General features: G+C 42.1%; 1 protein-coding gene across 1 annotated transcript; it reads left to right on the forward strand.

Moving 5' to 3' along the window:
• Positions 1-369: 369 nt before the first annotated feature.
• On the forward strand, positions 370-17,860 carry LOC122862131. The gene is made up of 3 exons (XM_044167395.1): positions 370-502; positions 16,468-16,750; positions 16,887-17,860. Exons 2-3 carry the CDS (start codon positions 16,478-16,480, stop codon positions 17,553-17,555), a joined length of 942 nt encoding a protein of 313 aa, XP_044023330.1. The 5' UTR covers positions 370-502; positions 16,468-16,477; the 3' UTR covers positions 17,556-17,860.
• Positions 17,861-19,148: the final 1,288 nt, after the last annotated feature.

Raw genomic sequence — 19,148 nt, forward strand, 5'->3', positions numbered from 1 at the left:
TTCTGCCAGCCACCACAGACGTCCAACATCCTAAAACCTCTGGATGTGATTTTCTTCGGACCCTTGAGGGCAGATTTCTCTGGTCTTATCCCCAATCCCCAAAATCCACTTGCCCCTCCACCTCCCAATCCCTACCTCACCCATCCCCTGGTAACATCAGTTCGGATAACAGCAAACCTGGCAGCCCTGCTGGCCAAGATCAACTACCCCCACAACACTGGCAAGGGCAGGAGGAATACCACCAAGCCCCCGTTACTCCACCAGTCACAGCATTCCATTAATAAAATCTCAGGTTGTGGCCCACGCTCTGGGGGTTCAAAATACACGCGTTTCTCCTGTGATGTTAATGATGACGGTCACACTGATGAATATTATGACATCTGAAATTATAAGGAACTCCTTTTTCATATGAATTCCAAATGGATTTATGGACATCTATCGTTGATGGACATCAGAGATCCTGACACCACTGTAAAGTGTGAATTTCGCCTATTGGAACAAGGTATGTATGATGTCTGTGTGTTAAGATTTAATTTCTCTGCTTAAGAAAGCAGATATCTGTCTTGTCCGGATGTGAAGCATGGAAGTCCTGAATGAGTGTGATCCAATATCAGAGAGGGGGCCACACAACTGCGCTCCTGTATACCTTCCAATCCACCAAGTATTGGAAGCTGCAGCCATGGCGATGCACGAACTGTATAGGCAGGATGGTTGTCAATCATACAGGGTGGCGGAAGGGCTGAAATAGGATGGGACAGCGAACTAGAGTGTACAGGTTTAATCAAAGAAACGTAAAAGATGGGATGAATCTTCAGGGAGGTGGGAAGTTTAAGGCATACAGCAGATGGGTTGATAACCCATAAAGTGAGCCATCTTGGAGAATTGATCAATTATGAAGAGGATGGTGGTGTTGTTGTTAGATAGAGGAAGACAGGTGACAAAGTCCAGGGCTATATCAGACCAGGGTCAGTTGGATATGGGCAGAGGCTTCAGTAGACCGGGTAAGGGTCTTGTGGAGATCTTGCTTCAGGCACAGACCGAGCAAGCAGAGACAAACTCCTGGGCATCCTTCTCCATTGAGGGTGATGTAGAAAGGTGAGGGTTCAGCGTAGGCCAGGGTGACAGGTCAGACAGGTTGCATGAGCTCACTGGAGAACATCAGAATCAGGGACAAACAGAGCATTATTAGGGCCTGGGTCAGGTTGTTCTTGCTGGGCTTGACGAACGCAGGACTCAATTTCCCAGTGGTGAGAGGAGCTGCCAGTCGACTGTAGTTGCGTATAAAGCGACGATAAAAGTTTGCAAAGCCCAGGAAATGCTGCAGTTGCTTCAGGTTGGTAGGTGCGGGCCACTCCATCACTGCTGAGACCTTGAGCAATGACTTATCCCAAAAACGACACAGATGAATCATTAAACTCACAATTTTTCTGCCTTGACAAAAAGCTTCTGCCACAGCTGATGGAGAACTTGATGGACCTGCTGCTTGTGCACTTCAGGTCCCTTGGAAAAAAATCAGAATGTCATCCAAGTAGACAAAAACAAATTGTCCGATCATGATAACACATCATTCACCAGATTTTGAAAAACAGCAGGGACATTGGTATGGCCGAAATGTATGACAAGGCCTGAAGATTCCTGCAGCCAGGGAATCCTAAATGTATTTGTCCATTACGTCCTGGGAGTGGAGGAGGTTCATGCTTTTTAGTGGAAGTACTGCGGCTGGGAGAACTAAGCTGCTCAGCTTCTCCCTCTCAGTCATCAAAGGATGAGGTGGTATTCCAGGACAGGGCGAAATGACATCAGCCGATCCAAGTCGCTGCCCTCTGTGATCTGTCTTGATTCTGTGGAGCAAATGCATTACCAGCATGACAGGCAGGAAGACATGGAGCAGGCTAGGGGGCCATACTTGATGAGCTAAAGTACCACACCCTGTGGGGGAGCATCACTGTGAACCAGGGAGAACACTGTGCAATTACTCTGCTTGCAAACAGGTCAGCCACAAACGCTGCCATATTGATGAAACTTTGTCCAGGAAGAGAGTCCACTTGTTGGGATACTTGGGAATGTGCCAAGCTCTCAAAAATTGACTGTCAGCCTTCCTGCGGGAGGTGGGGAACCTCGCACCCCTTTGCCTGTACAGACAGGCCACCACAGTGATGTTGTCCAACCTCAGCATGACGAGTTTGCTAGTAACTGAAGTGGAAATGGAGCAGAACTTGCTGTACTGTAGTGAATGAAGGTTGATGTGAGGAGACAGCCATTATGCTGGGCTGACAGACCGTCCCGCCCCAGTCCGTGAAGGAACCATACCCCGCCGCAGTCCGTGATAGAACCATATCCCCCCACACACACACACACACACACACACCCGGTGACAACCAGATGAGCTCCAAAAGGCGACAATGCCGGGACTAAAGTGGGGATGTGGAGCCTGCATTGTTATCATGGTATAATGTCGTGGTTGACCTCAGTCAAAAACAGAGACAAGATAGTCTCCGCCCTGACCCTAGCAATCAGCTCCACTCGCTGTAGCCGGCACAATAGAGCCGCTATGCGTTCATCTGACAGACCTGCATTCATAGTGCATGAATCCAGGCAGAGCACAAGACTGAATTCACTAACTTAGCTGGAAAGCCCTCTCTGGTGATTTGAAGTCACATGTGTCTGGGCCTCATTGTAATCATCACAGAGTCTTATGGGCTTCAGCTTCATGAAGGGGCGAGAATAAGCCATGTCTATAGGTTAGAACTCTCGTCTCTGACTCTGAGAGAGTTCAGCACAGTTTCCACACACTTGGTAAAACATGCACATGGGCCAGCAAATAGCCTAAAGGGAGGTGGCAGTTTCAAAAACCTTAGCATTTTCTGTGGCAGAGCAATATGTGTGATGTAGAGATGTGTGTCTGTCACATCTATGGCAATCATCCAGTCACATGTAGATGCATCAACAGATGTTACAGCATGAGAAAAAGCCATTTCATGATGTAGCAGTCCAAAAACATGGACAGATCCATTATCGGCCGCATGTATCCAGATCTCTTGTGAACCAGAAAATCATAGAAATGTGTGCACCTCCACATAAAGAGCCTAGTGATGGCTCCTTTACTTTATTTCCTCCTTCAGTGCCACTGTCAAATTGGAGCTGGAGAGGAAGGTATGTAAAATGTTCCAGAATAGAGGACGTTGGCAGTAGACACCAGTTATCTGTATGCACTCCTGTGTGCCTGGTACAGTTAGGGCACGAGTTAAAGCGGATGATGATAATGAAAATGCGGGAGAAAAAACAACTCGCCTTTAAGCCGCTTACACTCCAGTATGGGAGAAAAGTAACTGGAGAATTACATCACACTAGGAGATAAAACTGTCCATGACCATGGCCCGGACAGAATCATTACTAATTATCTGTGTGGGAGCCTGGTCATGTGCTCCCGTGCATCTGGCACAGTTGCAGTTACAAGTGAAAGTGAAGTGTAATAATGGAAATGGGAGGAGAAAATTGCTCGCCTCTGCCGCTAGGAGAAAATTACAGTCCCATCACCGGGGGCCTGAGCTATCACCCAGCACTTGGGGTATACAAAATAAACTTCAAGAAGAAGCATTGTAACATGCTCCCATGCCCCCAGCGTAGGGAAAATGCTGCAAATTAGAGGCCAGGGAAGAACGAGCATCAGACATAACCTTCCCTTTATTTACCTCAGTTGGGGAGACAGAAGCAACACCATTCCTCGATGGGTTCTTCTAGTCAACCTATGACATGGATCAGAAACAGTGTAGCAATATGGAAGTGCTTAGGTTGCTCTTGACTGGTGAAATGAGGCATGTGGTAAAGGAATGGTGGAGGCTGGGGGAGAGCGCAAACATCTGGCAGTCACTCCCTCATTCACGAAAAGAAGCAACCCCCATCTTTCACCCCCAGAGGTGGGGTGCCTCTAATCAATGTATGGTTTACGACTAAACAACAGCCTGTACTGAAGTGTAGTACAGTAAGCCATGCTTCTTCAAAGTCGGTAAGCCCAATAGTTGAGGAAACATGGCCGAACGAGCCAGTAAGGGAAGCAGTATTGCTAGCTAGTGCTAAAACTAATAGCAGATGCTAGCAAGTCATGTTGTAGCTACAGCTAGCCAGCTAGTGTTAGTGATGCAGCCTGACCAGCAATAGCTAGCCTAGCAGTTAGCAGAAGTGTGCGGAACGTTGTCGAGGAGGCAGTGGGAATGCAGGAATGGGTAATCTTACCATGGCTAGTTAGCCACTGCCGCCTCCCTCGGCAGCGCCGGGCAAAGTGGAGGGAGCGAGCAGGAGAAAATAGGTGCGACAAAACTTAGACAGGACTACTAAGAAGGACATCTCAGCGACACCAGAGGGTGACAAATGTTTCGCTGAGTGCTGCGTCAGTACTCAAGGTGGTTGAGTTCAAAAGGGAGGTGAACAGCGGGTGTGCTGGTGTTTTATAGTATGTGGTTGCTACCTAATATTATAAAGAGTACGATCTACGTGCAATGAGATAACTTCTGTTATGAATTGGCACTATATAAATAATAAAAAATAAAATAACCAATAGTGAAGCCCATTAGAGACCTCTACTAGGAACATGGCAACATAGCTACAACAATGTTGGATGGGTCTGAACACGAGCAGTCAGACAGATTGTAAACAGTCCAACAGATTCCACATTATCTAAATCACTTTATTTGGAAGGCAAATTGGAAGAGAGCACTCCTGAATTGGAAGCAAAGTAAGTACAGTAGGTAAAAGTTGCCTCCGTATTCTCTTCCAAATAAGTTTCAACCTGTCTGATCATCTCACTGCTTGTCTTTCTTGACCTGTTTTTTTCGCCATGTTACAGTGTTCCTAGATGTCAATAGCCAGCAGTGGTCTGGTTATGTGAGTTTTGAAATAAATCTGTATAGATGGTACGAGCCTTGATATCAATCATAGCTGAACAAGAAAAGAGAGCCATCTACAGACAGTCAACAGAAAATCCAACGACAACAATATATGAGCACTGAACACACTGCTTGATTAGTAATCTCTGGGAGGCAGTAAAAAATTCCACAGCAATTAAAACCTAGCATATACGGAATTTTGTGCCGGGGTAGAACCAGGACAGGACAGGTTGGAACAGCTGGGGTAGGACAGGGTTCTCCTGCTTTAGGCTGCCCCCAGACCCATAGGAGGTCATATCCTCCCTATTTTTTTTCTTTGCTTGTTTTTTCTTTTCCTTCCTACTTTTTCCTTGCTGTATTTGTGCTCTACTGCTTTGAGCGGCCCCAAACCTGTAGGAGGTTGCCGGCCTGTATCAGGTCAGGCCACCTCTGGAACAGACCCCACCCACCCCTATAGGAGGGAGCTGTTGGGTCTTAGGAACAGCTTTTTATTTGGATTTGGTGGCGGTCAGGCCCTCTTTCCCCCTGCTGTCCCATATCGGCCCATTTGGTTATATGTGACTGACTGTGAGTGAGTAATTGCACTGTATATGTTTGTATGCTAATAGGGTTAATTATACTGGTAAGTCTATAGAAGTGAGGAGTGGGGTGAATGGGAGCCAATTAAACAGGTCGACTTGGTTTTTTGTTATTGCTTTGCATCTTTCCATTGCAATGTCTTCAGACAATAGGTGAAGCCACTGGGGTGTAGAGAGGTTGTGTCGATTTTTCCAATTTAGTAGAATTGTTTTCTTGGGGATTGTTAAGGCGATCCAAGTTGGTTGTTCATTGCTGAATGGTGGTTCAGCTGAAGAGAGTTTTCTTAAGAGACATACAGATGGGGAGACTGGAATGCTGCAACCTAGAATGGAGGATAATTTCTGAGCTGTCCAGAATTTTATAATGGGTGGGCAGAGCCAGGTGGCATGTAGTCGTCTGTGGTGCTTAGTGTGCGAGAGTGCATGTGTGCAAATATTGTTGTCTGTGAATTCTATTTTGAACATTTTTTGTTGAGTGTAGTGTACTTTGTGCAGGAATTTTGTATTTTAGTGTTTGAGGACATTGAAAAAGTGTTACTGCATATTTGATTCCAATAGTTGATATTGGTGGTAACAGCTAGGTCTTTTTCCCAGTCGGAATGGGAATTATTCTGTAATATTCTCCCTCCCTCTTGTGTCTGGTAGTTTAGCTTCCTGTCTTTGATTGCTTTCATTGTTTTCACCTATGTCAGGTGAAAACAAGAAAAGTAAGAAATGCCATGGATCCTGCTATATGTTTAGAACATGAAATAAGGAAAGCGAAGATTAATAGGGAAAACATAGTGGCCATCTTTTTTGATATAGATACGGCTTATGATATGATGTGGAAGGAAGGATTATTAATTAAACTAAATAAATTAGGGGTTAAAGGCCTAATGTATAGGTGGTATAGATAACTTTTTATATGGGAGATCGATTCATCGAAAAATATGGAAATGTTATTTAGATTTTTTTTTTTTTTTTGCTGAAAATGGAACTCCTCAAGGGAGTATATTGCGTCCTGTGTTATTTTCTATTATGATAAATTATGTTTTTCTGAATTTGGAGAATGGGATGGGATTCTCTCTTTTTGCAGATGACGAGTTAGGAATTTGGAATTTAGTGTGAAGAAAATACAGGAGGCTATTGTTAAAATAGAAGAATGGGGATTTAAGTTCTCAGTAGATAAAACAAAGACAATGTTCTTTACACAGAAAAATTAAAATTATATTATCAAGAATTGGAGAGAGTGAAACAATTTAAATTTCTAGGGTTGTGGTTTAATGAAAAAAAACACATGGGCAGTACATATTCAGAAGATAACTGACAAGTGTAAAAAAGTATTAAATGTAATGAGATGTCTGGTGGGAAGTGAATGGGGGGCAGAGAGATCAGCATTGAAAACCATCTACATAGGATTAATAAGATCAGTATTAGATTATGGGTGTGTAGTGTTTGGATCTGCAGCAAATACATCTCTCAGAAAGTCAGACAACATTCAATATCAGGCTTTAAGACTATGTTCAGGTGCCATCAGAACAACCCTAACATCAGCATTACAAGTGGAAATGGGAGAAATGCCACTGGAACTAAGGAGAATACAGCTATCTTTAAACTACTGGGTTAATGTAAAAGGACATAATGAAGATCATCCAACGCAAGATACACTAAAACGCTGTTGGGAAAAGGAGAGGAGAGAGACAATTGAGCAGATTGCAAAAGAACTAGGAATAACTGAAATAAACATTAGTCCAACAGTACCACTGCCAGTAATACATCCTTGGATACTCCCCGACCCTATAGTAGATCTCACATTGCTTGGCAAAAAGCTTATTTTATATCCACAGATAATACAGACATATAGAGAAAGTATCTATCACAGCTATGTTAAAATTTATACAGATGCTTCAAAGAACACAACTAACAAAATTGGTATTTCATTCATAGTTCCAGATTTCAACATTAAAATTGGCAAACAAATGGATGGAGTATCGGTGTATACAGGGGAGATGCTGGCAATTTTTTTAGCAATGCAATGGGTTGAAGATGTGAGACCTTTTGAGAGAAGCAATATGCTCTGATTCCAGCTCGTCATTAACTAGCTTGAAGCACAGCCATTCATACAGCAGACCAGATGTCTTAATAGAGATACAACAAACATTATATGGAATTCGAATGATGGGGCTAAATATGACATTTGTATGGATACCAGCACATATAGGAATCAGAGGAAATGAAATAGATGACAAGTGTGCAAAGGAAGCCACAAAAAACGAATCACATTGACATTACAATAGCCCTTAGTAAAACGGAAATGAAAACCATAGTTAAGGAGAAGTTGAAAGAAAGATGGCAAAAGCAGTGGGAAGAAGAGAGAACAGGAAGGTGGTTATACAAAATTCAAAGAAAAGTAGGTGTGATGAGGAAAACGGGGAGAACCAGGAAAGAGGAAACAATAATATCCAGGGCCCGGTTTTTCAAAAGGTTTAATCCGGATAAAATTGATCCGGATTTAGTAATCCTTTTTTTGCGATCCGTGATCACGTAATCCAGTTTACTTTTGGAGCCAGTTTTTTAAAGCAACATCGGATTGGATCAATCTGATCCAGATAGGAACTTTACAGGATCACCAAATCTGGATAACCAGTGCTGGATAACCAGTGCACCAAACAGGATAGGAAATCACAATGTAGAACTATAGATATGTAAAGAGCAACAAGTAGAATAGCCAGTGTGGGGTCAATATAAGTTTATTTTTATTTGAAATGAAAACACACACATTTAAAAAAAACTAAAAACAAGAAAAACCCCACCCCATCCTCTTCCAGCAGTCCGCTCATCTGAGACCTACAACACAAACACTGTACATTGCGGATATTTATAACAAGTATCAAGTATAGATGTATTGAATTAAAAAAAAAGACTTAATGTCAAATACTCCACAATAATTTCAGACTTTCTCATCTGATGTGGAGAGACCAGCTTGTCTGAGCGTAGCCTTTAGGAGGCGGATCTCAAGTCTGGCCTTGGTTTGCTGCAGTTTGGTCAGAGTCAGTTGTTCCTCTGCCAGACGAAGCTGTGCTTCTGCCCTTTCAGTCTCTTTTTGCAGAAGTGCCTTGTAATCATCATCTTTGTTTGATGAAGGGCGCTTCAAGCCTTTCCTCTGAGATCCTGTGGCAACTACTACTGGCTCAACTAATGAGGATTCAGCTTCTTCCTCAGGAACAGAGCTGAGATTCAATATAAATACGCTTTCTGGATCAGCCTCAGGAGGAACTGGCAGATTCTCCTCCTCCTCCTCAATCCAAGGCTCGCCATCCCCTACAACACCTTGAATACCATGGAGAGCTTGCGACTTCTCACCTCCAATGATGTCGAGGACCACATCTGTGTAATCTCCCCTCTTAAATGGCTTGTTGCCTGTTTGTGGGTTTTTGGCTTCAGCATGGTCCTTTGTTGCCCTGGCCTTAAGATTCTTCCACCACAATTTGATTTGGTCTGTGGTCCTCCTCTGGCCAGACCCTATGGCATTCACATTTTCTGTGATTAAAATCCAAACATCATTTTTCTTTTTGTTGGTATCCTTAGCAGAATTAAAACTTCCGACTATTGTTCCATAATGGCACCGAACACCCTTTAGTAGTGCATTGGTTTCAGCAGCAGTGAAGTTACAGCTTCTTGAGTCCATGGTTCCGTTGCTTTACTATAGTGAACATTGTTCATCAATTATAGGCCTTGGGTCCAATTGCCTCAATTGAACACAAGCCAAAACTTATCAGTTGTAATAGGTGTGTTTGAAAAGACCAACTATACAGCCATATAAATCAGCCTTTCTCAGAGGATTCACAGAGAGACAGTGAAATGGCAGGTGTTGTCCACCGCCACCACCACTTTGCCAGGAGAGGATACTGTCAAAGGGTGTATGTTGAACGTACCAAGCCACTGGAGCAATACACCACTGAGGAGCTGTATGTCCGGTTTCGCTTTGGGAAGGCTGATATAAAGTACCTTGTGAACCTTCTCAGGCCAAAACTTCAACACAGAACCCAAAGGAGTCATAGTCTGTCTGTGGAAGACCAGATCCTCATTGCTCTCCGATTTTATGCATGTGGGACTTTCTTTCAAGTTGTTGGTGACTATATGGGAGTGGTGAAATCAGCTGTGTGTGATGTGGTGAGAGATGTGTCAATCGCACTGGCTAGCCTGGTCAATGCATTTGTTTCTTTTCCAAAGGACAACCAGATTGCCCAGGCCAAGCGCAGCTTTTTTCTTTTGGGGAATATGCCCAATACTATTGGAGCAATCGACTGCACACATGTGCATATACAAGCACCTTGTGAGAATGAATGGGAGTTTATAAACAGAAAGGGGAGGCACAGCATCAATGCCCAACTTGATGCTGTGTGATGCTGACCTCATCATCACCAACTGCGTTGTCAAGTGGCCTGGGTCTGTCCATGATGCACGCATCCTGAGGGAGAGCGCTCTATATAGAGACCTCCAAACCAACCGACCGGATGGCATAATATTAGGAGACAGTGCCTACCCACTCCTACCATGGCTGATGACTCCTTTTCTAACAGCAAATACACCGGCGCAGGCATGCTTCAACACTGCTCATTGCAGAGCAAGATGTGCAATTGAGCGTTTAAATGGAGTTTTTAAGAGGCGCTTTGCATGCCTTAACTACCTGAGAGCGGAACCACAGAAAGCATGCAACATAACCCTTGCCTGTATTGTCCTGCACAACATCGCTACTAAGCGCAATGTCCCTCTCTGTGCTGACAATGATGCACCTGAGCCCCTTGGAGACCCTAACCAACCTCCTGCATTCTGCCAGAACGAGCAAACAGGACGTGCAACAAGGGACGCAATAGTTAGACACTATTTCTGATTTGGATTTGTTTTGGATTTCAAAAATCAGTGATTGCCATTCTTTGCATTTTTTTTTGTTATTCTGTAATCATTGCATGCATCACTAATAAATATTCTAAATAAAAAAAATGTGATTGTGATGAATATATATATCAATTAGTGACAGAATATAATTTATTGTTTTTGCTCAATTTTGACAGCTGTTTGGGGGATTATTTTATGAGGCTAAACTCTTTCTACTTTGCTGCAGGCCTATACTGAAAGGCTGAATACTTTAAAGCCTACCAAATCACTGTAGCCTGACGGATGAACAAATAAAATTAAAACCTTATGAATAAATAGGATATCTTGTAAGATACTGCATGATCCAAATATAGTATTATTTGATACATTTTTAAAGTTTTCATTACATTTTGGCCATGAAATCCACGCTGAATCCACCCTTCTGATGGGATCAGTTCAATCCAGATTTTTTTGGATCAAAGTGATCCAAATCCTACAAAAAAGTTCTGAAAAACCCAAACTAAAGGTTTGATCCAGATCAAAACCAAGATTGGATTACGTGATCTAATCCGATTATGTAATCCGTTTTTTCTTTTGAAAAACACATTTTCAAGATTTGATCCAATCCGTTATCCAAAATCCTAGTGGATTACTTTTAAAAAACTGGGCCCTGGCTACGTTTTGAGCATACAGGATTAAACAGTGCATTATATAAAATAGGAAAACATAATACAGGAAGATGTACATTCTGTGATCAAGAAGAAACTTTAGAACATGTTATGATTTACTAAGAAGAAGTTAGAACTTAAGAAGTTCTAGAGAGAAGTGTTATCTATTGTTGTTTCATTATCTTAGGAGAACAAATTTGATAAAGAGAATATAGATATGGTGTGTTTAGTTTTGTGTGTGTTTAAATTTTTATTTACATTTTTTTTATGGATTCATCTCAGTTTATTTTCTTTTATTTAATCATTAGTGAATGTATAGTTAGAGTCCCAATCCACACTCCATTCCAGTTGGTGGCGGTAATGCACCATAACGTTGATTGACAATCGCCATAAAACTTTACGAGAAGAAGAAGTTTCCCTTGTACCTTGCATGTCTGTGGATTTTGCCTGCTCACCATTGGACTTGTTTTTCTGTTTTGGACTGTTTACCTGCTGAGCTTTGCTTTGCCCACCAATTCAGTGTAAGCCTTTATATAATATTAATACTAAATAGTAATCTGCACGAGTTCTGCCTGCTAGTCTGTGTTTGGGTCCTATTCCCTGGCATTCCCTGTTTCCCAGGCTGACTAATCGTAACACTTTATTGGGTTTGAGCAGGACTGAAATGAGAGTGGTATTCATGTGTAGTGGTATATTTCCTGATCATTTGATTTTGTTAACCATTCTGAAAACAGGGGAGATATGAGGTGCCAAAACTGTTTAAAGAACTCTATTGGGATGTCCATCTGAACCGGGTGATTTATTATTAGGCATGGAGGGGAGAGCTTTCTTGAGTTCTTCTGGAGTTATGGGTTGGTGTAATGTTTTGGCCTGCTCAATAGATAATTTAGGGAGTTTGACATTGTCAAGAAATGAGTGGATGCTTGAGGTGCTGCATTCATTATCAGAGTGGTAGAGATCCTCATGGTAATCATGGAAAATCTGGTTTGATGTGGCACATACAGAATTTAAAGATTATATAGATGACTACCACCAAAAAAAAAAAAAAAAAAAAAAAAAGTTGCCAAGAAGGTAAACACATTCAGTTTTTACAATTTAAATAAACTGTTAACCTTTTTTGAGTTCTGGGGGAAAAACATTCTGAGAACTTCACAATTTAATTTGGATTCAACCAGCCTTGCAATCTCTCCATGTTCCATCAGATAACTGTATAAGATAAAGAGTGAAAGCAGTAGACTTAATGCCTGCATAATAAAACAGACCAAAGCCAGTGCAGACCACAGCGGTGTGTAAGGACATGCATGGGAACAATGAAGTGATTGAGCTGCAAGGCTGCCTGAGCTCTAAGCCTGATGTGCCTCAACCCAAATGATTATTTAGAGAGAATAAAGCTACCATTAAATACAACTGGCTCTGGGCAAGACCTTATAAGCATGGGAGGTCTAATGTTACTCTAACAAAAATTTAACTATCTTCCTGATAAATAGAGCCAACAAATACACATGCTGAAAATCAATCCCTTGTCTCCTGCAGCCTGAGCTGAGGCAGCCATTACAAGTAAAGTGAAGTACAAACGTATTAGCAGCAAAATGTACTGAAATATCAAAAGTAAAAGTACTCATTGGGCGGCAGAATGGCCTGTTAGTGTTATACTATTAGATCATTATTACTGATGTTTTCCTGTGTAAGCAGCATTTTAATGTTTAGCTGGTTAAGGAGGTGCTAAATAACTACCCTACTGTATACTAGTGGGTAGTTAATAAACAGTTCAGTTTAATATATCATGTTTCATAGCATCAGATGACCATATGTTTTGTACATATAAATTCTTTGTGTTCAAAGGAACTAAGGACATCTGTCAACTAAATGTTGTGGAGTAAAAAGTACAATATCTGCCTTAAAAAATGTAGTGTAGAAGTATAAAGTAGCATAAAAAGTAAACACTCAAGTACAATTTTGAGGTACCTATTCTTTATTTAAGTACAGTACTTGAGTAAATATACTTATTATAGTTAGCTGTTACAGCATCTACAGTACGATTTGTTTTAATTTTTCCAGCTGTGAATAGCTCCTACATTTCGATTTCACTGTGAGACAATAATGTCCATCAAAGCAGAGACTGTCCTCCCACTCTTAATAATAATAATGATAATAATATTATTATTGGGACGACGAGGAGTAAATGGTCAGCTGACCATTAAAGTGTAAAACATTTAATGTCATTCAAGCTTTAATGTCCTTGACACAATCAAACAGTGCTTTTAACGAGTTTGCATCTTTCCCTTTGAAATCACCTGCATAACAATGAGATGCTGTGATTTCTAAAAATGGACCCTAAGGGGAGCATATACAGTGTATTTCCCACAGGGCAATGTAGGTTTGGATTTTGTTTTCTCTTAATAATAACAACCTTCGTTTAAAAACTGCATTTTGTGTTTACTTGTGTTATCTTTGTCGCACTTAAATGTTTCAGATCATCAAACAAATTTAAATATTAGTCAAACATGCAAAAAAATAAGGAATTGGGAAGGGGGCAAACACTTGCACACCACTGTAAATGGGAAAGAGGATTGGCCCGAGGATAGAGACCTGGGGAAATCCACATGGAAGAGGCGCTGAGGAGGATACACAGTCACCAAGGCTGACCGAAAAACTTCTGTCAGACAAGTATGATTTAAACCACTCCAGAGGGATACCTGTAATGCCGACACAGTGCTCTAGGCAAGAGATGAGGATATTATGGTCTACTGTGTCAAATGCAGCTGAGAGATCGAAAAGCATAATGGTACGTGTCGCGCCGCTTCCCAGCATTGGACGCTTGATAGGCGTGCCACTAGTTGTCACGATAAATGATGGACTGGTGCTCTCCTTCCCTGAAACACAACAGGAAACACTTTCTGGCTGCACCTGATTGGACATTCAGTGCTGTGAAGGGCTTTAAAACCAGATTGGAACATCTCAAGGATGCCATGTGTGTCTACAAATTGTTGCAATTGCAAAAGTACAGCTTTCTCTAAAAGGGAGCATGAATGTGCACTGTACATTTCATGACATTCTGCCCTCTACATTAGGAGATATCTTGTGTGCAAAGTTGACATTTAGTCCTGAGGCCAATGCTAGAGAAAAGCTCATGGAGTGACCAAAATGGAAAGGTTCATCCACTAGAGACAAACTGGTGGACAGACAAACAAAGCAACTGAGCAGCATTGACATCTTTAGGCCCAAAATCTTATCAGGCAAAAACACATTCTGCGGTTTCTGATAAAAGTTCAGTTTATTAAATTGATAAGCTGTATTGTGTCACCCTGATGATAATTTTATTCAGTGCAAATGTGACTTGGGAGTGAGTGGACAGACATTTAGTAAAAGAGAAGTCATCCCCACACAGAGGGAAGGAAGGAGAGATAAAGATTGCAGGCACCATCTATTTCCCATCAGCTCTGCAGGTATTGGCAGTGGCAGGGCTATGACAATATCTATATTAGGAGTGATGGAAAGTGTGTCGCTTCCACATTATTAACTGTGCTGCAGGTCTGAGATCAGCATACAGTGGCTGAGAGTAATTCCTGCTGCCATCCCGTTAATATACACTCCGGTGCTGACACCAGCCTCTCCACACTGCCAAGGTCGTTTGACCTGATTGGAATCAAAACATATTAATAAACAATTCATTCCAATTACACAGAGCGTGAGTTGGCAGAGAAATACTGCAGGAGGCTAGTTCAGGAGAAGCTTCAGTAGACATAATGTACGCAGTGGTGACTGCATTGTGCTACAGTCACTGATAGAATGTACTGCAGCTCTGTCCTGCAGCACTTAACTGATGACAACTATCACATTTGATTTGGAACTGATAAATCTGAATTATTGTTTTTTATACTTAAAATATATATATAAATATTGATATTCATGTCCCCCTCCAGATGACTTGCAATTCAATTGCCCTTGGAAGAGAGTGTGTCTTTAGATAGCGTGCTGATATATTGACAGAGACAGATTAATGGTTGTTGCTGTTTAGATCACCACAGGCTATGCTTCTACAAATGTGTAACTTGTTAGAGCCCCGCAGACAGACATGCCGACCTAACCCTATTCCCTTAATTCCACTGCTGACACTATTGAAAATGATACTTAACTTTATGGATCTCCGAAAGCAGGACTTCAATCTCCAAACTCCTTAAGTTAAAAGAAGAACTTTACATGTCATTTTCATGAATGACCAATTCCTGCATATGAGGCAGGACGCTTGGCCTTATATGGTATTAATGGGGCGTTATTTATGCAAATTTACAATTCTCATGAACATTCACTCAATTGCGCACAGGTGGCATTTATCATGTTTAAGCAGTTTACACAGTTTTCTGAAGTTAGGAGCGTTTGCTGAATCTGACGTGGCACACTCGCACGAGCCCACCATACAAAAAAAAGTATGCGAAAGTTAAGATAAGAATACGAAAATGTTCTTGCATGAGGCCCATTGTTAACCTTAGAGTTTCTCTGTTGTCTCTGTCCGTTTCCCTCTGTGTGTCTGTGTTGTGGACGTGGCACTCCCTCTCTTGACACCCAACACACCTCCTTGTTTTGGGAGCTATTGGCAATCAACCTATTCTGTTGTTTAGGTATGACAACACGTTGAAACTGGGATAAAATACACAAGGGCAGACAAAGAAAAACAGGGTGACATACAAAGAAGGATGAAATAATAATAATAATAACATTATGCAGTTATTGTGATTTAAGTTAGTGTAATAACCAAGTGTTATAGAGGAAATCTGTTAAATATGGCTCGCATGTTAGTGTATGATTGGAGAGAGAGAGATTGGGGGAGAGGGAAGCACAATGCAAATTTCACCTAGAATTGTAAAATAGTAAGGAAAAGCTTCCTTTAAGAGGCAGAAACCTCGAGCTGATTTAAAACCTCGAGACTTCTAATCTAGTCTTCTCATAAATCTTAACACATTTTTCTTTGCTAAAACACAAGTCGCAAAAGAACTCTGCTCATGTGATGCAAAATGCTTGCCACAGTCAGCAATATTTGAACACAATGAACACACCTGGCGTCATTCATTACACACAACGACTCAAAATTGAAGACACTTGTTGCTAATGCTGTGACCACATGTATAAAAGCAAGTTCAGAGTGCGTCAGGGGAAGAGGAATTCGAGTCAGAGGAGGGAGAAGAGGAGCAGGCCAACGAGGAAGAGGAGTTCAAATCAGAGGAGGAAGAGAAGCAGGCCAACAAGGGAGAGGAGAAAGTCCAGGAGGGAGAGCAAGACAACCTCGCACCATCATTACGGACGAGATGCGAGCAACAGTCATTGACCATGTCATTGTCCATGGCATGACAATGGCTGAAGCAGGACTATTGCTTTCTTTGTCAATACAATTTTACAAGCCTGTGAAAGTAGTCTATTGGTTTCAAATCAGTTGTTAATGTATTGTAAAACATGTCAATTGACAACATATGTTTCTTTCTTTAGAGTTGAAAGAATGCCACATAGAGGTGGGGGGGTTGCCATATTTACAGCGGCACAAGAAACCCTCATTGTGGATATGGTTCGTGAGAACAACCTCATCAGACTCTGGGAGATGAGAGACAAAGTCATTGCCGATAATGTCAACTTTGAGAGCACTGATGATGTCAGCTTGGCCACAATAGACCGAGTTCTCCGGCGCCAAAAGATGCGGATGAAACAGGTCTATAGGGTTCCCTTTGAGCGCAATTCTGCGCGACACAAAGACCTACGTTACGAGTATGTGCAAGTAAGTATACATCCATGTTCACAGTACAGTTAGTGGACATACTGTGTTGCTCAGTGGCCTACATTACTTCTGGACAATACTGTGCTACCTGATTGACTGTTGTTCTGAACACCTGTGCACTTTCACATTTTCACAGAGGATATTACAGTTGGATGCGATGGCCAGACCTCATGAGTACCTCTTCCTGGATGAGGCTGGCTTCAACCTGCAGAAACGAAGGCAAAGAGGCCGTAACATCATTGGCCAAAGAGCCATCACTGAGGTTCCTGGCCAACAGGGGGGTAATATTACTCTTTGTGCGGCCATGGGTTTGGAGGGGCTTGTCCGCCGGCATGCTGTCCTTGGGTCTTACAACACCCAACGTCTCCTCACCTTCCTAGAGGAGCTAAAAGACATCCTCCAGGACCGCCAACACCACCATCCTGGGCCCGCACATCACATTTATGTGATCATTTGGGACAATGTACGCTTCCACAAAACAAACCAAATCAGAGAGTGGTTCACCACCAACAGGAACCACTTTTTAAACGTCTGTCTGCCACCCTACTCCCCTTTCCTGAACCCTATAGAGGAGTTCTTCTCATCGTGGAGATGGAAGGTTTATGACAGACAACCATACACTAGAGAGAAAATCCTAAGGGCAATGGAGCTCGCCTGTGTTGACATCCCAGTGGAGACCTTCCAAGGATGGATTTGCCATTCCAGGGCGTTTTTCCTGCGGTGCCTGGCAAGAGACAATATAGCCTGCGATGTGGATGAGGTGATGTGGCCCAATGCAGCTCAGCAACATGATGCCGCACAGTGATTGTGGTGTGAATAAAGTAAATAAAAAAACTTCACACCCTGATCATGTTTTCAAGAGTACTGTTGTGTGCAATAGATTCTGTTTTTGCATTGAGTTGTGTTACAGTAGTGTACATGCAGAATTTACTATAGATTTATACTCTTCATATGAAACTCACAAATCTAAATGCCTAATCTTCTGCAGAGATCTAAGAACATCCATTACTGTAAAGTTTCTAAAAATATGCATTGGCAGTTATGAAACAAAGAACCTTCTCACAAATTGAGCATTGTGTTTTCAATTGTTTTGCTGTAGTGTGTAATGATGTGTATAGGACGGTGTAGTCCCTCATTCGTCCAGGAGTGTTCTATCGTAGAAAAGGTTTCAGTCGTAGTCATCTGGACACTGTTTTCAGAATCAAGACGTTTCGGCTCCCATCCGGAAGTCATTCTCACGTCCAGATGACTACGACTGAAACCTTTTCTACGAATGATGTGTATAGTGTTTACATTTTTGAAAGCTTCGAGCTGCTCTTTTGGTGTGAAAGTTAGAGTTTTGAAGTGAGAAGGTAGCTTTAGAAAAGGGTGTTGTGTTTAGACATTGGAGAACATGGAGGAAACGTTTGTGAAATGTGTTTTAGCATTTGAGGAAAACTGTAATGTGACCCATTTTATTCTCCTATTTTGTTGTGCTATTTCAGTGTTTTTGTTTAGGTTTTTATGTATAACTCCTCTTCTGTTAACTTTTGGTTTTATTAATCTAAGTGGTCGGGGGGCAAACACCATCACTAAGGAGTTTTGGATGGATAACTGCTCTGGAAGTGCAGAGAAGTGTGTAGGACTGCAACTCTGCCTCCTGGTCTCAACTCTGAGGTTTTGGCCCACTAATAAACTCAGTCAGATTTCTGGATATGAAAGCTGCTCCATCCAAAATGGGATGAATGTCATCTCTCCTAATCAGACCAGGTCTTCCCCATAAAGTCTGCCAATTATAAATTGATGAGGTGGAATATATTACCCATATTGGTGGATGAATGCCTGTCCTTTATAAATTCTGTTTGGTCTGGATGGATTAATCTATCCGTTCAGCGTGAGTCTAAGAGACTTCATTGTGGAAAACCACGCTTGAGGCCAATGGCAAGCCACTTGCACAAGTATCCATCAAATGTGGCATATACCAAGGAGATGCTCTGTCCCCACTGCTGTTCTGCATAGGTCTGAACCCCCTCAGCCAAATAATCAACAAGACTGGCTATGGATACCGACTCAGGAACGGGGCCACCATCAGTCACCTCCTCTACATGGATGACATCAAGCTATACGCTAAGAGCGAGCGGGACATCGACTCACTGATCCACACCACCAGGATCTACAGCTCTGACATTGGGATGTCATTCGGGCTTGAGAAGTGTAGTCGAATGGTGACAGAGAGGGAAGGTAGTCCACACAGAAGGGGTCTCACTCCCAGAAGGAACAATAGCAGACATTGAGGATGGTTACAAGTACCTTGGAATACCACAGGCAAATGGCAACCTCGAAGAGGCAACAAGGAAGACAGCAACGGCCAAATACCTTCAACGAGTAAGGCAAGTCCTAAGAAATCAGCTCAATGGCA

The sequence above is a fragment of the Siniperca chuatsi genome, linkage group LG15, assembly GCF_020085105.1.
Source record: "Siniperca chuatsi isolate FFG_IHB_CAS linkage group LG15, ASM2008510v1, whole genome shotgun sequence".
Classification (NCBI taxonomy): Eukaryota; Metazoa; Chordata; class Actinopteri; order Centrarchiformes; family Sinipercidae; genus Siniperca; species Siniperca chuatsi.

Excerpts from the sequence above, each read along its gene's own strand:
- LOC122862131 (XM_044167395.1), top strand. The coding sequence starts at position 16,478 with ATGCCACATAGAGGTGGGGGGGTTGCCATATTTACAGCGGCACAAGAA. Across the intron at positions 16,751-16,886 it reads TACGTTACGAGTATGTGCAA|AGGATATTACAGTTGGATGC; the intron begins GTAAGTATACAT and ends ACATTTTCACAG.